The 12,684-nt window shown below is 28.3% G+C and overlaps 1 protein-coding gene across 4 annotated transcripts in view; it reads right to left on the reverse strand.

Annotated features, from left to right (window-relative positions):
• Positions 1 to 218: 218 nt before the first annotated feature.
• The window catches only part of LOC118070073 (glutamate receptor ionotropic, kainate 2-like), a 140,766-nt gene continuing 128,300 nt past the window's right edge, over positions 219 to 12,684 (reverse strand). For all 4 annotated transcript variants that reach the window (XM_035088511.1, XM_035088507.1, XM_035088495.1 and 1 more), the window contains 7 exons: positions 7,843 to 8,058; positions 7,156 to 7,379; positions 6,932 to 7,069; positions 4,572 to 4,770; positions 2,319 to 2,550; positions 1,987 to 2,246; positions 219 to 547 (listed from right to left, as the gene is read on the reverse strand). In XM_035088511.1, the coding sequence (XP_034944402.1) occupies positions 305 to 547; positions 1,987 to 2,246; positions 2,319 to 2,550; positions 4,572 to 4,770; positions 6,932 to 7,069; positions 7,156 to 7,379; positions 7,843 to 8,058 (1,512 nt within the window). In that variant the 3' untranslated portion in view covers positions 219 to 304. The remainder of the gene's footprint in view (positions 548 to 1,986; positions 2,247 to 2,318; positions 2,551 to 4,571; positions 4,771 to 6,931; positions 7,070 to 7,155; positions 7,380 to 7,842; positions 8,059 to 12,684) is intronic.

Genomic DNA, 12,684 nt, shown 5'->3' on the forward strand with positions numbered 1-12,684 from the left:
AGCATGACGGAGGGAAGAAAGGGAGGAAGATGAAAAGCTCCGAGATCTTTGGTGGTAGTAAGAAAATCCTCTAAGCCGACAGTATGCTTCGTTAACACCATTGTAGCCTAGTCCAAATATTGGTGGATTTCGTGAACAGACCTACAGCGAAGCTTTTATTTTTACGCCTCAACTTGGAATGGTTTTAAGGTAAGTTTTTTGAAATTATAAATCACCGGTTATTTCCAACCAAAGAATATCTAAGATGTATTAGGTTCGAACAGCTTTCTTTTTGTATATGTACATCTAAATCTATTACATTTTCTTATATTATTGTTTTTTTGTTATTAGAATTATTTTCTTTATCTTTCTCCACTTTATCAAGAATATCTAGTCGAAGAAAAGAGCCAACAAAGGACCTGGCCGTTGATGCAGCTCTGGTTAATCTATTATCATCTGAACTAGATCCACTGGCATTTCGACTACGAGAAATCTTTATTGGTTTTGTATCAGCCGTAACATCTATTGCAAATTTCAGCTCAGCCATAAATGCCTCCTTCGGTGTTATCTGTAGATCATCAATAATAAGTTATATTAGTCAAAAAAAATTTGAAATATGGTATGCCGAAGCTAAATGAGATGTTAGGGTATAAGAAAACATCATTAGGTTTTTAGATTTTCAAGATGAAAGGAACCGGAAATGTAAATGTTCTTTCTTTGTTTTTCTCGTTTTTGAGAAAATATATATCTCGGGTTTTATAATTAGGCTTAGAAATGTCAGTTGGGTTCATTAAAAAATTGATTATATTGTAATTTTCTTTTATTTAAAAAATAATTAACATTTTACAACTCTTTAATGTTCATTCAAACGTAAAAAGATAGTTTCGTTTTTGTTCTTTATGTTTTTGTGAATCATCAGTATAACTAGAGAGAAATTAAGCTAAAGGAAATCTTTGTAATAAAATATTAATACTTAACACTACTATTTATGAAAAAAATTAACATCTTTTTAATTTTAATTACTTTTCTATTAAAATTATACTGTATTGATTTTTCTCAAATAACAAATTTTAAAAATCTAATGTTATAATTATATCATAACAATAAAAAAAAAGATATTAAGTATCACGGTGAGTATTGTTCTTTTTATTACAAGAATTTGATTGTAATTTATTATTATTTTACTCTAAAGTATTTTTCAATACGCCCTGATACAAAATCAACTTAAAAAGCTGTATTTTTGTGTTAAATAATGTCGTTTCTAATCATATAATTTGAAATACCTTCAACAAAGAATACTGTTATTCCAAAAGTTCATCCTTTTTGCCAAAGGATAGCAAAGCATCGTGAAAGGGAGAAAAAATTTAATTGTAACGTCATGAAATACATGTTACAGAGTGACAGAAAATTTTCAAAGAGAACTTATGAGGGTACAGAAAAATGTGTATGTTTATTTGATTATTTCCTAAAAGCTTATAATTATTTTTAAATAATTTTTTATCATGAAAAGCGAGAACTTCAATTAACTGAAGAATATCAAATTTTTAAATTCTATCTCATCGAATTTTATTTAGTGATTTTATCAAAGTTTCGACTAGAGTGATAAAAATTTTATGAATTTTTTTCAAAAGCTACGAATATTATGAATGCAGTGATTTTAGATTATAAAATGTAAACAATTAAAAACGTTAAATGTCAGAAATCAGATATTCTTCATAAAAAAAGATAATTTTAAAATAAATGATTGCATGTAAAAAAATAAAATTGCTTTTATTTTTAACAATCAAGAGCAAAAAATCTGTAAAATGAAACTGGTTTAATCGTTTGTGGCATTTCAATGTTGCTTGTGTTCAAACAAAACAATTTGTTTTTCATTGAGTACCAATTGATTAAATGTAACTATCTGTAATAATAGGAAACTTGCGGGCTTTGTTTCATTTCACAGACCAATAAGGCTCCTTGTCTTACATCTAGAAAAAACGTAAAAAAAAGAAACCATCCATGTACCTTTTCTTGAATAGCAACTTTTCGTATATTCCATAGGAACTCAAAAATAGCCATAAGAAGGGATGCGGAGCATCCAATGAGCAAGACAAGAAAAACGCCACCAACATGTGCCATTGTAAGTTCACCAGAATCAGGTGGAGGTTCACTTTGACTGCAATTCTTACTGCCTCGTTTCCACCATTTTGTTTTTAATTCTCTTAAAACACCTTGCTCTTGAAGTTTTAGTATTGCTAGACTTAACTGAGTACGATAGGGTGAATCTAAAAGAATGAGAAAAATGATATTTTTTTTTGGATAAAGCATGTGGAAAATTAATGTAATAAAGAATGTACTTGGTGGTACTGCTATTCCATATCCCTTATTATCTAAGAGCCCTCCAACCGGCATGAGATTACAATTCCTTTCAACCGCATATTCAATTGATGTAGATTCCATAAGAAATGCATAAGTACGTTTTCCTTTGGCAACACGGTCTAGACCTTCAACATTAGTTTTTGTGAATACACTAGGCTTTGCATCCATCATCGTTTGCCACATTTTTTGATATGTAGAAACATTTGATCCCTGAAAATGAGATAGTAGTAAAATTGATGCATTCATATGTCATCAAATTAAAAGTATAATTTGGATTTTTTTTTGTAAACTCCTAAAGTAGTCATGTGATCTATCATCGAAACAGTGATATAGCCTTGCTAAATAGCTCTACACAATTTTAGTAGTAAATAACATGATTGATTTCCGAGTTTATACACGAAAAAAAATTATAATTTTCATTCATCATAGACAATATGATCAACTCTTTCTTGCCAGATTTTCAGTCTAACAATAAATTTACTTGAATCTATTCTTTATATTACATTTGGTGATCGGCTTAAACAACATTATAGCCAGATTTTATTTAAATCATCAACGCAAAAAAAATGCTTATAAAAGATATTCAAAAACAAAATTCGGGATTTATTATTGACATTATAATATAATATTGATTCACTGTCTTACTATGGTTGCAAAGGTCATGCATCATCTTAAACAGAATAGTTGAAATAGTTACAAAGTTATAATGATTTAGAATTCATTTAGTTTTATTCGAAATCGGTTAACCATTTTTAACATATTTTGTCTTCTCGTCAATGGTTGGATTTTAAAATGAACGTTTTACTATCGTTTTAGCTTGTTAATTAGATTCATTGTATCACATTGAATGGCAGAGATTAATTGAATTGTTAAAAATAAAATTTTATTATTGCAAGCTATAGTAAGCTATATTTGTTCGACAAATGTAGTTAGTTTTTAACAATAAAAGTAGTTCCTACTATTTTTTTTCAATTGTATGTCCTTTAAAAAAATACATACAAAACTAGAAAATTTCTCTTTGAAAAAGTTCTTTATTTATTTTCGTATTGCATCCATACTCTATAAAATCACTAAATAAAATATAATAAAAAACCTTCTGTAATTTATTTTTCTTCTTGGTTTTTTTTAGAGATTAGCTTTTTTGATTAAGTTAAAAAGTTTAACTATTCAATTTTCCTATCGAGGGTTTAATTTCAATGGCAACCAAAATATTTTTTTATTTTTTTCTAATTTACTCACTGTATTTTTCTATTGTTATATTTTGATTAAATTATAATAAAACAATAATTGAAAAGTTTTTTTCTATTTTTTTATTTCCTAAAAATGTAATGAAAAATAAACTTTTCAGAAAACTCAGATTGATGTCAAATTTCAACTTTTGTCTATCGAGGATGATTTTAATAAATCTAATTCACTATTCTGTTGTTAACATCAGGTTCGAAACTTTTTTCTCTTCTATTTTATTTACTGGCTTTGATCAACATATCACAATTAACAAATGAGGCTTATTTGTATAATTATTTTCAGTAAATAAGTTCTATTTTGCATCTATATAATGCATCTATTTTATTTCGAGTATTGGCCATAATTATACATTTTTTCAAATATTTTATAAAATTATATACATAAACAATAATATAAATATAAAAATAAACAATGAATAAAAAATTTAATAAAATATGAAAATTTTTTGACCATCATAATTATATTGTAATATTAATCAACTGTGATGTTCATTTTAATTAGCTTATCGATTATTATTGTTACTACCCCGCACCATCTATTGTAATCTTGCATTCTATATACTCTAAATTTGAGAGCATATAATTCAACTTATTATCATTACAATATTTAATTTTTACTAAAAAACGAAAATTTATAAAAATAATTAATTTAAACTAAACAATATCGGTTGTCACAATTGTTTCCAGTTTTCTTCTTCTCACTTTACCGCAGTAGTGAAAAGGCAATCAGAAGAATCTCAAGAAGTTCCTTTAAAACTACGAAAACGTATCGAATGTTGGCCATAAAGATAACCCTGAGTATTCTTTAATAGGAGCTAACTTAACGATCAATATCAGGTACGTTGTCGTAACTACAAAAAGTGAGTTTTTGAATTCTTCTGGTTGGAAAACTTTAGAAAAAATGTAGTAAATATGGCATAGAATAATTTTCAACTTTCTAAAACTAAAAAAACATGTTATTAAATTTTGAGTGAAAAAATAACGTACCCTAAAGTATGCAGCAGTAGACCCACCCTTCACAGCCCCATACTTAATTTTATTCTGGGATGCAAGTTCTTCAACATTACTGATGGATTCGTCCATTTTCACAGATGTGAGGAAAGCAGCGAGATTAGCAGTGTACGAGGAAACTATGATGAGGGTAAAAAACCACCACACTCCACCAACTGTACGAATGGATCCAGCTCTAGATTTGATTGGAAAAACAAAGATAGTAGGTGAGTTTTTGAAAAATAGATTAGGTCAAAGAATGATATATGGTCAAGGTAATTAATGGGAAAAATTTTAGTTTGAAAATTTTAATTAGTACTTCTATCTCTGTTATTATTTAATTAATTCTATTCACAATATTAATGACAATAAGGAAGATTAGTATCTTTAGGAAGTGTTCAAATTTGAGCTTTCAAGTGTTTTAATTATTTTCATCTGAGTACAGTTTTGAGAAAGATCATTCGAAGCAAAGTTGGATGATTAAGAATCTTCTTTTTGAAGAGTTAAAGTTGCAGATATTTGCAAAAAATTTTTTGAATCTATTTAGATATTGAAAAAACATCTCTTTCGAAATGAGTTGAAATAATGATATTTCTAAGTCATTTGGATGTGCTTAGAGCTTAAATTATTAACTAAAGTTTATTAAATCAATTACACATTAATTATAAGCTAAATAAATGATCCAAAAGACATTCAATATGTTTAATTGTAAAGAGTGTTTGTCATAAACTGATGATTTGATTGTTATTCAAGTCTTGCTACGAACAAGTTGCTGTTAATTGCCAAATGTAGCGAACATATAAATTGAAATATTTTAAAAGATATTTAAAGTATATATTTCAAACAGTTAAATGGTTATTTTTGAAGTAAATGTTTACGTAATTCTTATTGAGTAAATGATTAACTCGATAATAATTTTTTTTCCATTTGGTGTAGTCGTATTTTATATAATTATTTTGAAGAATAAAATGCAAAAAAGTCTTTAGTAACAGGAAGTAACTGCTGAGTATCTTTCTTAGTATAGGAGAAAATGTGTACAAGTGTGGTAACGCTTGAGAACATTTTTCTTAAAACTGTACCTGAGGAAAACGTTTTTAGGTCAACTTCAACATTATTCTTCTCAATTAGTAAAGAAACATAGGACAGAATAATATACTGTGTGATGTAAATCATCTGTAAATGAATGCCATAATTTTTATTATTCCTTTAACCCATTAGAAGTCACTGTTCTCGATCGATCGATACTTATTTCTACAATTACAATAGAAATAATCATTAGGTTAAAATTAAATTTAAAAAAGCCTGTATCGTTATTACATGAAAGGAGTATCCATAATATAAAAAATGAAATTTATTAATCGCATTAAGAAAATATTTTAAAAAATTAGTAATAGAAAAGCGTTATTTACACTCCAATCATTTTTTGTATTTAATCATAAATTTAATCATAAAGTCATAAATATATTTTTTCTTGAAAAATTAAAAAAGAACTCTGCCATTTTTTCCGACCTTACATGCCCTGTAATATATATATACACATATGAAATAAATAAATAAATAATAAAAAGAACTTCTTTAGTCTCACCGCAAGCCACACTGAAAGGGTCTTTTGTGACACCTAATTGGCAAAAGAAGGTAAAGGGTTGGTCGTATGCAAACGAGCGCTCTCCAAAGGTTTGTTTGTCGTGTACGCGTGAGTTTACGATTGCGGGTGATATAAACACATGATGTGGGTAGAAACGCAAGGGCCGAGTATATATCCGACAAACACGCGCAGTGTCGCGGTCACGAAGTAGAAAAGAAGAGTTAGCGCCCATGCCGAGGCGCTAACAAGTGGCAAGCCGCCTCAAATATGTTCGGTAAACACTACCTCGTTATGCTTAATTGCCGCTTAAAAATCCCGACTTTGTATTCTACGGCGGAGACTCGAGATTAATTATCATGGAACTTTGTTGACACTTTGCCATTGCTTTTATTGTCTACGTGAGTAAATTATAAAAAATATCTTTTTATCTAACAAGATTGCTGTTAAGATTTGTACTCGATTTAAAATTCTCCTGGATTACTTGATATTTTCAATGGAGATTATGAAAATACTTTGGACTGATTTTCAGTGAAAAACAATGTAGAACAAGTAAAATTACACTTGCAAAGTTTGGAATAAGCTAAAGTTTCTGAGAGAGTGAATATATTAAGGGGATTCAGTTTGATGCAAAGTGTGAACAAAGCTGTCTGCATACCACACAATAATCAGGCTTTCATACTGATTGGAGTATTCCACTGTAGTGTATGATGTTCAGCCAAGTTTTAAATCACACTGAGTAAACTTGAGAATCGAAATGACAAATTCCTCTTACGTGGGTGCAACATCTGATCCTTGCTGCATAAGCGAACCCACGGTAATCCAGAAAGAATTTTTTAGTGTGAAATTATTTTCCAACTCTTCTGGTTCGGATACACATGGATGTGGACTTTGCCATTCATCTGGCGATGCTCTAAATACCATGAAACAAGAATGAGTATCATCTGAACACATAAAAATATTATTTAGAAATGATTGTTATTATTGGGAATGTTTTACCTTGCTTGGATGTAAAACATTATAGAAACAGCAAGATAAGCAGTTGCCATGTAAATCCACACATCAGTGCTAAACGGTGACAAGAAAGAAAAAAGTTCTGGAACTTTATTGTCTGGCTTGGCAAATAAAATACTAATACCAAGATTCATGAATGGCATTGTAAAGTCCACTGCAGACTCTCTAACTTGAGTGATTGTGAGATCACATATTGCTAAATCAGCTGCCTGTGAAAATGTATACATATGGTAAATAAGATTGCTGAACATTGGACTATTTTTTTTAAAAAGACATTACCCACCTTGCATACAAGTTTAAAGGCACAATTAAATGGTTTAGAAACTGTATAGTGATAATTTTTATGGTTAACTTAAAGCAGAGCACATTGTTTTTTAACTTTAAATGTTAGTAACTAAGTTAGTGATTAAGATTTATTTGTATATTAAAAAAAAAACTGAAAATGAACTCACATGAATGGTTTCTCAATGAAGTGAAAGAGTAAAAATCAAATCAGTTTTATGTATAAATTTTAATGTAACATTAATTTTTAATAAATATCAGTTACTCTGTCGTTACTTCTTGGAATTTTAGAAAATTAATTTGTGAAAAAAATAGAATTAGTGGAATCAATTGATGAAGAATAAAAAGAGAATAAGTTTTGTATTGATGGGCAGTGATGTAAATAATTACTCGACTCAAAAGCCGTCCAATCAGCCCCGTCCACTGCTTCGTATTTTCATCGTAAACTCCATACTGTTCATCAGGTACAATTTCAAAAACGTATTTAAATTTCAAAATTTCTGCCATTTCATGAATAAGATCGAAGGCGTAACCTTCCCATCGTTTATCTTCAATAGGGAATCCTCGAGTTGATCCATCTGTCACTTCCATTGCCCAAGGTTCTCCCTGAAATCATTCGATAATATATTCATGCAGAGTTTTATTAATCGTAAATCCTGGTCAATATGAATTTTATTTCGTGGCAAATACACTATTTTTTATATACTGTAAATAATTTTTCCTTGAAATTCAATTGAAATTTTTCTGTATATGGAAAATCTCCTAATGCTTTGAATTTTAATTGTTGTTTTTTTTTTTCAAATTTACTGGTATTAATTTGAATGTAAATTGATATTTGGAATATAACATCTTCATTCCTATTTATTCTCCGAGTCTATTTTCTATCTATTTTAAAGTTCCAGTGAAATTTGAGTTTTATTTGAATTTCAAAGAACTATTGAATTTCGAAGTTATTTTGTTCATATTTTCAATTTCAATATTTTTTAAATTATATACATAATAATTAATTCTCATTTTAAAGTTCTATTGATTTTATTTTATCCCAAAAGTAATAACAACCATTTTTGTTTTATGAGTTGTGAATAAAACTCAATTGAAGAAGATTTTGGTTAGTTCAATTAAAAACATCAACTATTGTGTTGAATTCTCTGAACAAAAATGAATCTTATTTAGTTAATATTTTGTTTATTTTATTTCATAGTTTTTTAAATATTCAACTTATGGTTAAACTCAACACTTAGTTATAAACATATTTTTAAAGAAAAGAACCAAGGCCCAACCCTGTTTTATGACTTCAGACACTTGGGTCATACAAAGGACTCTTTCTTTATTAAGTTTTATTTGGTACTCTATCTTCAGAGTATTGCATGTGTTTTATTTATTATAACCATCTGTAATGTTTAAACAAATAGAGAAGAGGCTTAGATCTCTTTGTCTAAATAATACTTCAGTTTAAAGTCTTTAGTTAGTTCTGTACGACTATCTGTAATGTAAAGACGTTTTCTCTAAATGCAATCCGTGATAATAATAAAGAATTAAGTTATAATTTTTGAAAATAGAAAATCAACTTGTACTTGATTATTTCACAAATACCCATCCGAACTTCCAATAGGTTATGGGCCCAGGTAACACTGAGTGATTAATTTGTGAAAAGAGTTGTATTTTTTTTAATTAAATTGAAGAATATAAAAGTGACATTTGGTTATCATAGTTTGTGTAAAATTAATTATTAAGACTTAATATTAATTAAGTTTGTTTTGTTAGTGTGCTATAATATTTTATAATAATGGAAACTTTAAAGCCACAAAGTGGAATAATACGTTTTAATGGACTAAATTATAGTGTGTGGAAGAAGAGAGTGCGTCTACTATTGAAAGAAAAGAACTTGCTCAGTTTTATTGATAAAGAAATACCCATAAATCCAGATCGTAAGTGGAGAAAGAAAAATAATAAAGCTCATGGTATTATTGGTAAACATTTGGGAGATTCATTGTTACATTTCACAGATATTATTTATGCTAGAGATGTATTTGATAAATTAGATTCAATTTATGATAGAAAATGTATTCGATCACAGATGAATCTGAAAGAAAAGCTTATAGAATTAAGATTAGCACCTAATATGTCTCTTTTAGAACATTTTTCTATTTTTGATACATATGTCAATGATATAGAAGCATCAGGATTAAAATTAGCGGAAGCAGATAAAGTACTTTACTTATTAAAGACGCTTCCATCATCATATAAAGAAATAAGAACTGTGCTTGATAACCAAAATGAAGATCAAATGAATATAGATTTTGTAAAAACACGTTTATTGAATCATGAAATTCAAATCAACAAAGAAAGTCGCGATACAACTGCAAAAATTTTAGTTGCGGAAAATAATGATAATCATGAGAATAAAACCAGTGAAAATAAATCTATTTTTCGAAAGTCAAACTATAGTGAAAAATCAAAATTTAAAAATGCTCATAAATTATTTAAAAATTCTAAAAATTCGCATAAAGGTAAATTTAAAGTAAAGTGTTATCAGTGTGGTCGTGAAGGACATATAAAGAGAAATTGTGTTTATTTTAAAAGAAATCAACAGTACAGTGAGCGAAAACATAATAAAACTGCTCAAATTATTCAAGTAACAGAGCCCAATACAGAGAATAGAATAACATTCATGGCTGGTGAAAGTAATTTAATTGAGACAGATAAGAATAAAATTATATTTTTGTTAGACTCTGGAGCATCAGATCACATCACTAATAGAGAAGACATCGCAAGAAATTTTCAGCCTCTTGAAACACCAATAAAAATTTCAATAGCAAAGAATGGAGAGTCTATTTCAGCAACTAAACGTGGTGTAATCAATGGAATAACAAACGAAGGCGTCAAGGCAACAATCAAAGATGTTTTGTATAGTCCAGAAGTACCTTACAATCTGTTGTCCGTTGCCAAACTTCAAAAATCAGGCATGATTGTTTTATTTGATCAACATGGAGTTAAGATAAGTAAAAATGGTATAGTCATCATGCAAGGTAAGACATTAAATAATTTGACACAAATTGAATTTGTAGTTGATAATTTCGAAATCAATTCTGTTGTTAAAATTGATAATAAGAAAACAAATTATGATATTTGGCATGAGAGATTAGGTCATATAAGTAGAGATAAATTCATTAAATTAAAGACTTATAATATGATAGAAGATATAGGAGAAATAATAAAAATTAATCCTAATGATAAAATATGTGAAACATGCATTCAAGGGAAACAAACTCGATTACCGTTTAATAATACTAAAAATAAAGAACATGTAAGAAGACCATTGTTTATTGTACATTCGGATGTCTGTGGTCCAATCACTCCAACCGCATTAAATGATAAAAATTATTTTGTTTTGTTTTTAGATCATTATACTCATTACTGTGTAGTTTATTTGCTTAAACATAAATCAGATGTATTTTCAGCATTTCAAGATTTTGTAGCTAAAAGTGAAGCTCATTTTAATCTCAAATTAGTTTATTTATATATAGATAATGGTAGAGAATATTTATCTAACGAAATGAAAAGTTATTGTAAAAACAAGGGTATCACTTATCATTTGACGATTCCACGAACACCTCAATTGAATGGTGCTGCTGAACGTATGATAAGAACAATTACAGAAAAAGCTCGGTCAATTATAGCTGGGTCTTATTTAAATAAAATTTTCTGGGGTGATGCAGTTTTAACAGCAACTTATTTAATTAATATTATTCCTACTAGAGCATTAAAGGTAATGAAAACTCCTTATGAGTTATGGCATAATAAGAAACCTACATTTAAATATTTGAAAGTATTCGGTTCTACTGTATATGTACATGATAAAATTAATAAAAGTAAATTCGATAGTAAGTCTTGGAAGGGCATACTGGTTGGTTATGAACCAAATGGTTATAGAGTATGGAATCCAAAACTGAATAAATATGCCATTGTGAGGGATGTTATCGTGGACGAGGCAAATTTTATGATGTCTCGGCCAGGTATGAACCCTAAAGATTCCATACGTGAAACTGATTCTTTTGATGAATTAGTAATTGAAAATAATGGCTTGAAGACATTATCAAATGATAATGTTCTTAATAAATCCGATATTGATAAATCAGTTGGTTTTGATAAATCTAGTAATAGTAAACCAGCTGATTTTGATAATTCTGATACTGAGAGATCAGATAGTTTTTACAAATCTGGTAATAATAAACCAGATAGTTTTAATATATCTGATAATGAAAAATCAGATGTGAACCATGAACCTAGTTACAAACTTCCAAGATTAGAAAATGAAAATGATTCTGGGATTCATTGTCGAAGGAGTGAGAGGATCAAACATCTTCCTAAAATTTCGTATGATGAAACGAGTAGTCCTGAAGAATGTATGTTATCTATTCAAGTAATAATGAATGATATTCCTAATTCGTTTGATAAAATTAAAAATAGGAAAGATAGGATTAAATGGGAGCAGGCTATAAAAAGTGAACTTGATTCTCATAATATTAACAATACTTGGACATTAGTACCAAAACCAAATGATAAAAATATTATAGACTGTAAATGGATATTTACAATTAAAAAGGATGAGTTTGGAAATCCACATAAATATAAAGCTCGTCTAGTAGCTAGAGGTTTTAGTCAGGAATACATGGTAGACTATGATGAGACTTTTGCTCCGGTAGCTAGAATAGCTAGTTTTAGATTTATTGTTGCATTTGCTAATCAGAATAATTTGTTATTACACCATATGGATGTGAAGACAGCATTTTTAAATGGTAAACTAAAAGAAGAAATTTTTATGAAAGTACCTGAGGGAGTACAATGTAAAAAAGGTCAGGTCTGTAAATTAAATAAAGCACTGTATGGTTTGAAACAAGCAGCTCGATGCTGGTTTGAGGTTTTTGAATTAACATTAAAAGAAGTGGATTTTCAAACTTCTCCAGTAGATAGATGTATTTATATTTTAGATTTAGGTGATATTATAAAGAATATTTATGTAGTTTTATACGTTGATGATCTTGTTATTGCTACTCATAATATAAATACTATGAATAATTTTAAAGAATATTTAAAGTGTAAGTTTCAAATGGTAGATTTAAAAGAAATAAAATTATTTTTAGGTATACGAGTTATTAGAAATGATACTATTATAACATTAGATCAAAATATATATATAAAATCAATTTTAGAAAAATTTAAAATGCAAGA

Source organism: Chelonus insularis, unplaced genomic scaffold (genome assembly GCF_013357705.1).
Source record: "Chelonus insularis isolate UGA/USDA-ARS -01 unplaced genomic scaffold, ASM1335770v1 contig_12_pilon, whole genome shotgun sequence".
Taxonomy (NCBI): domain Eukaryota; kingdom Metazoa; phylum Arthropoda; class Insecta; order Hymenoptera; family Braconidae; genus Chelonus; species Chelonus insularis.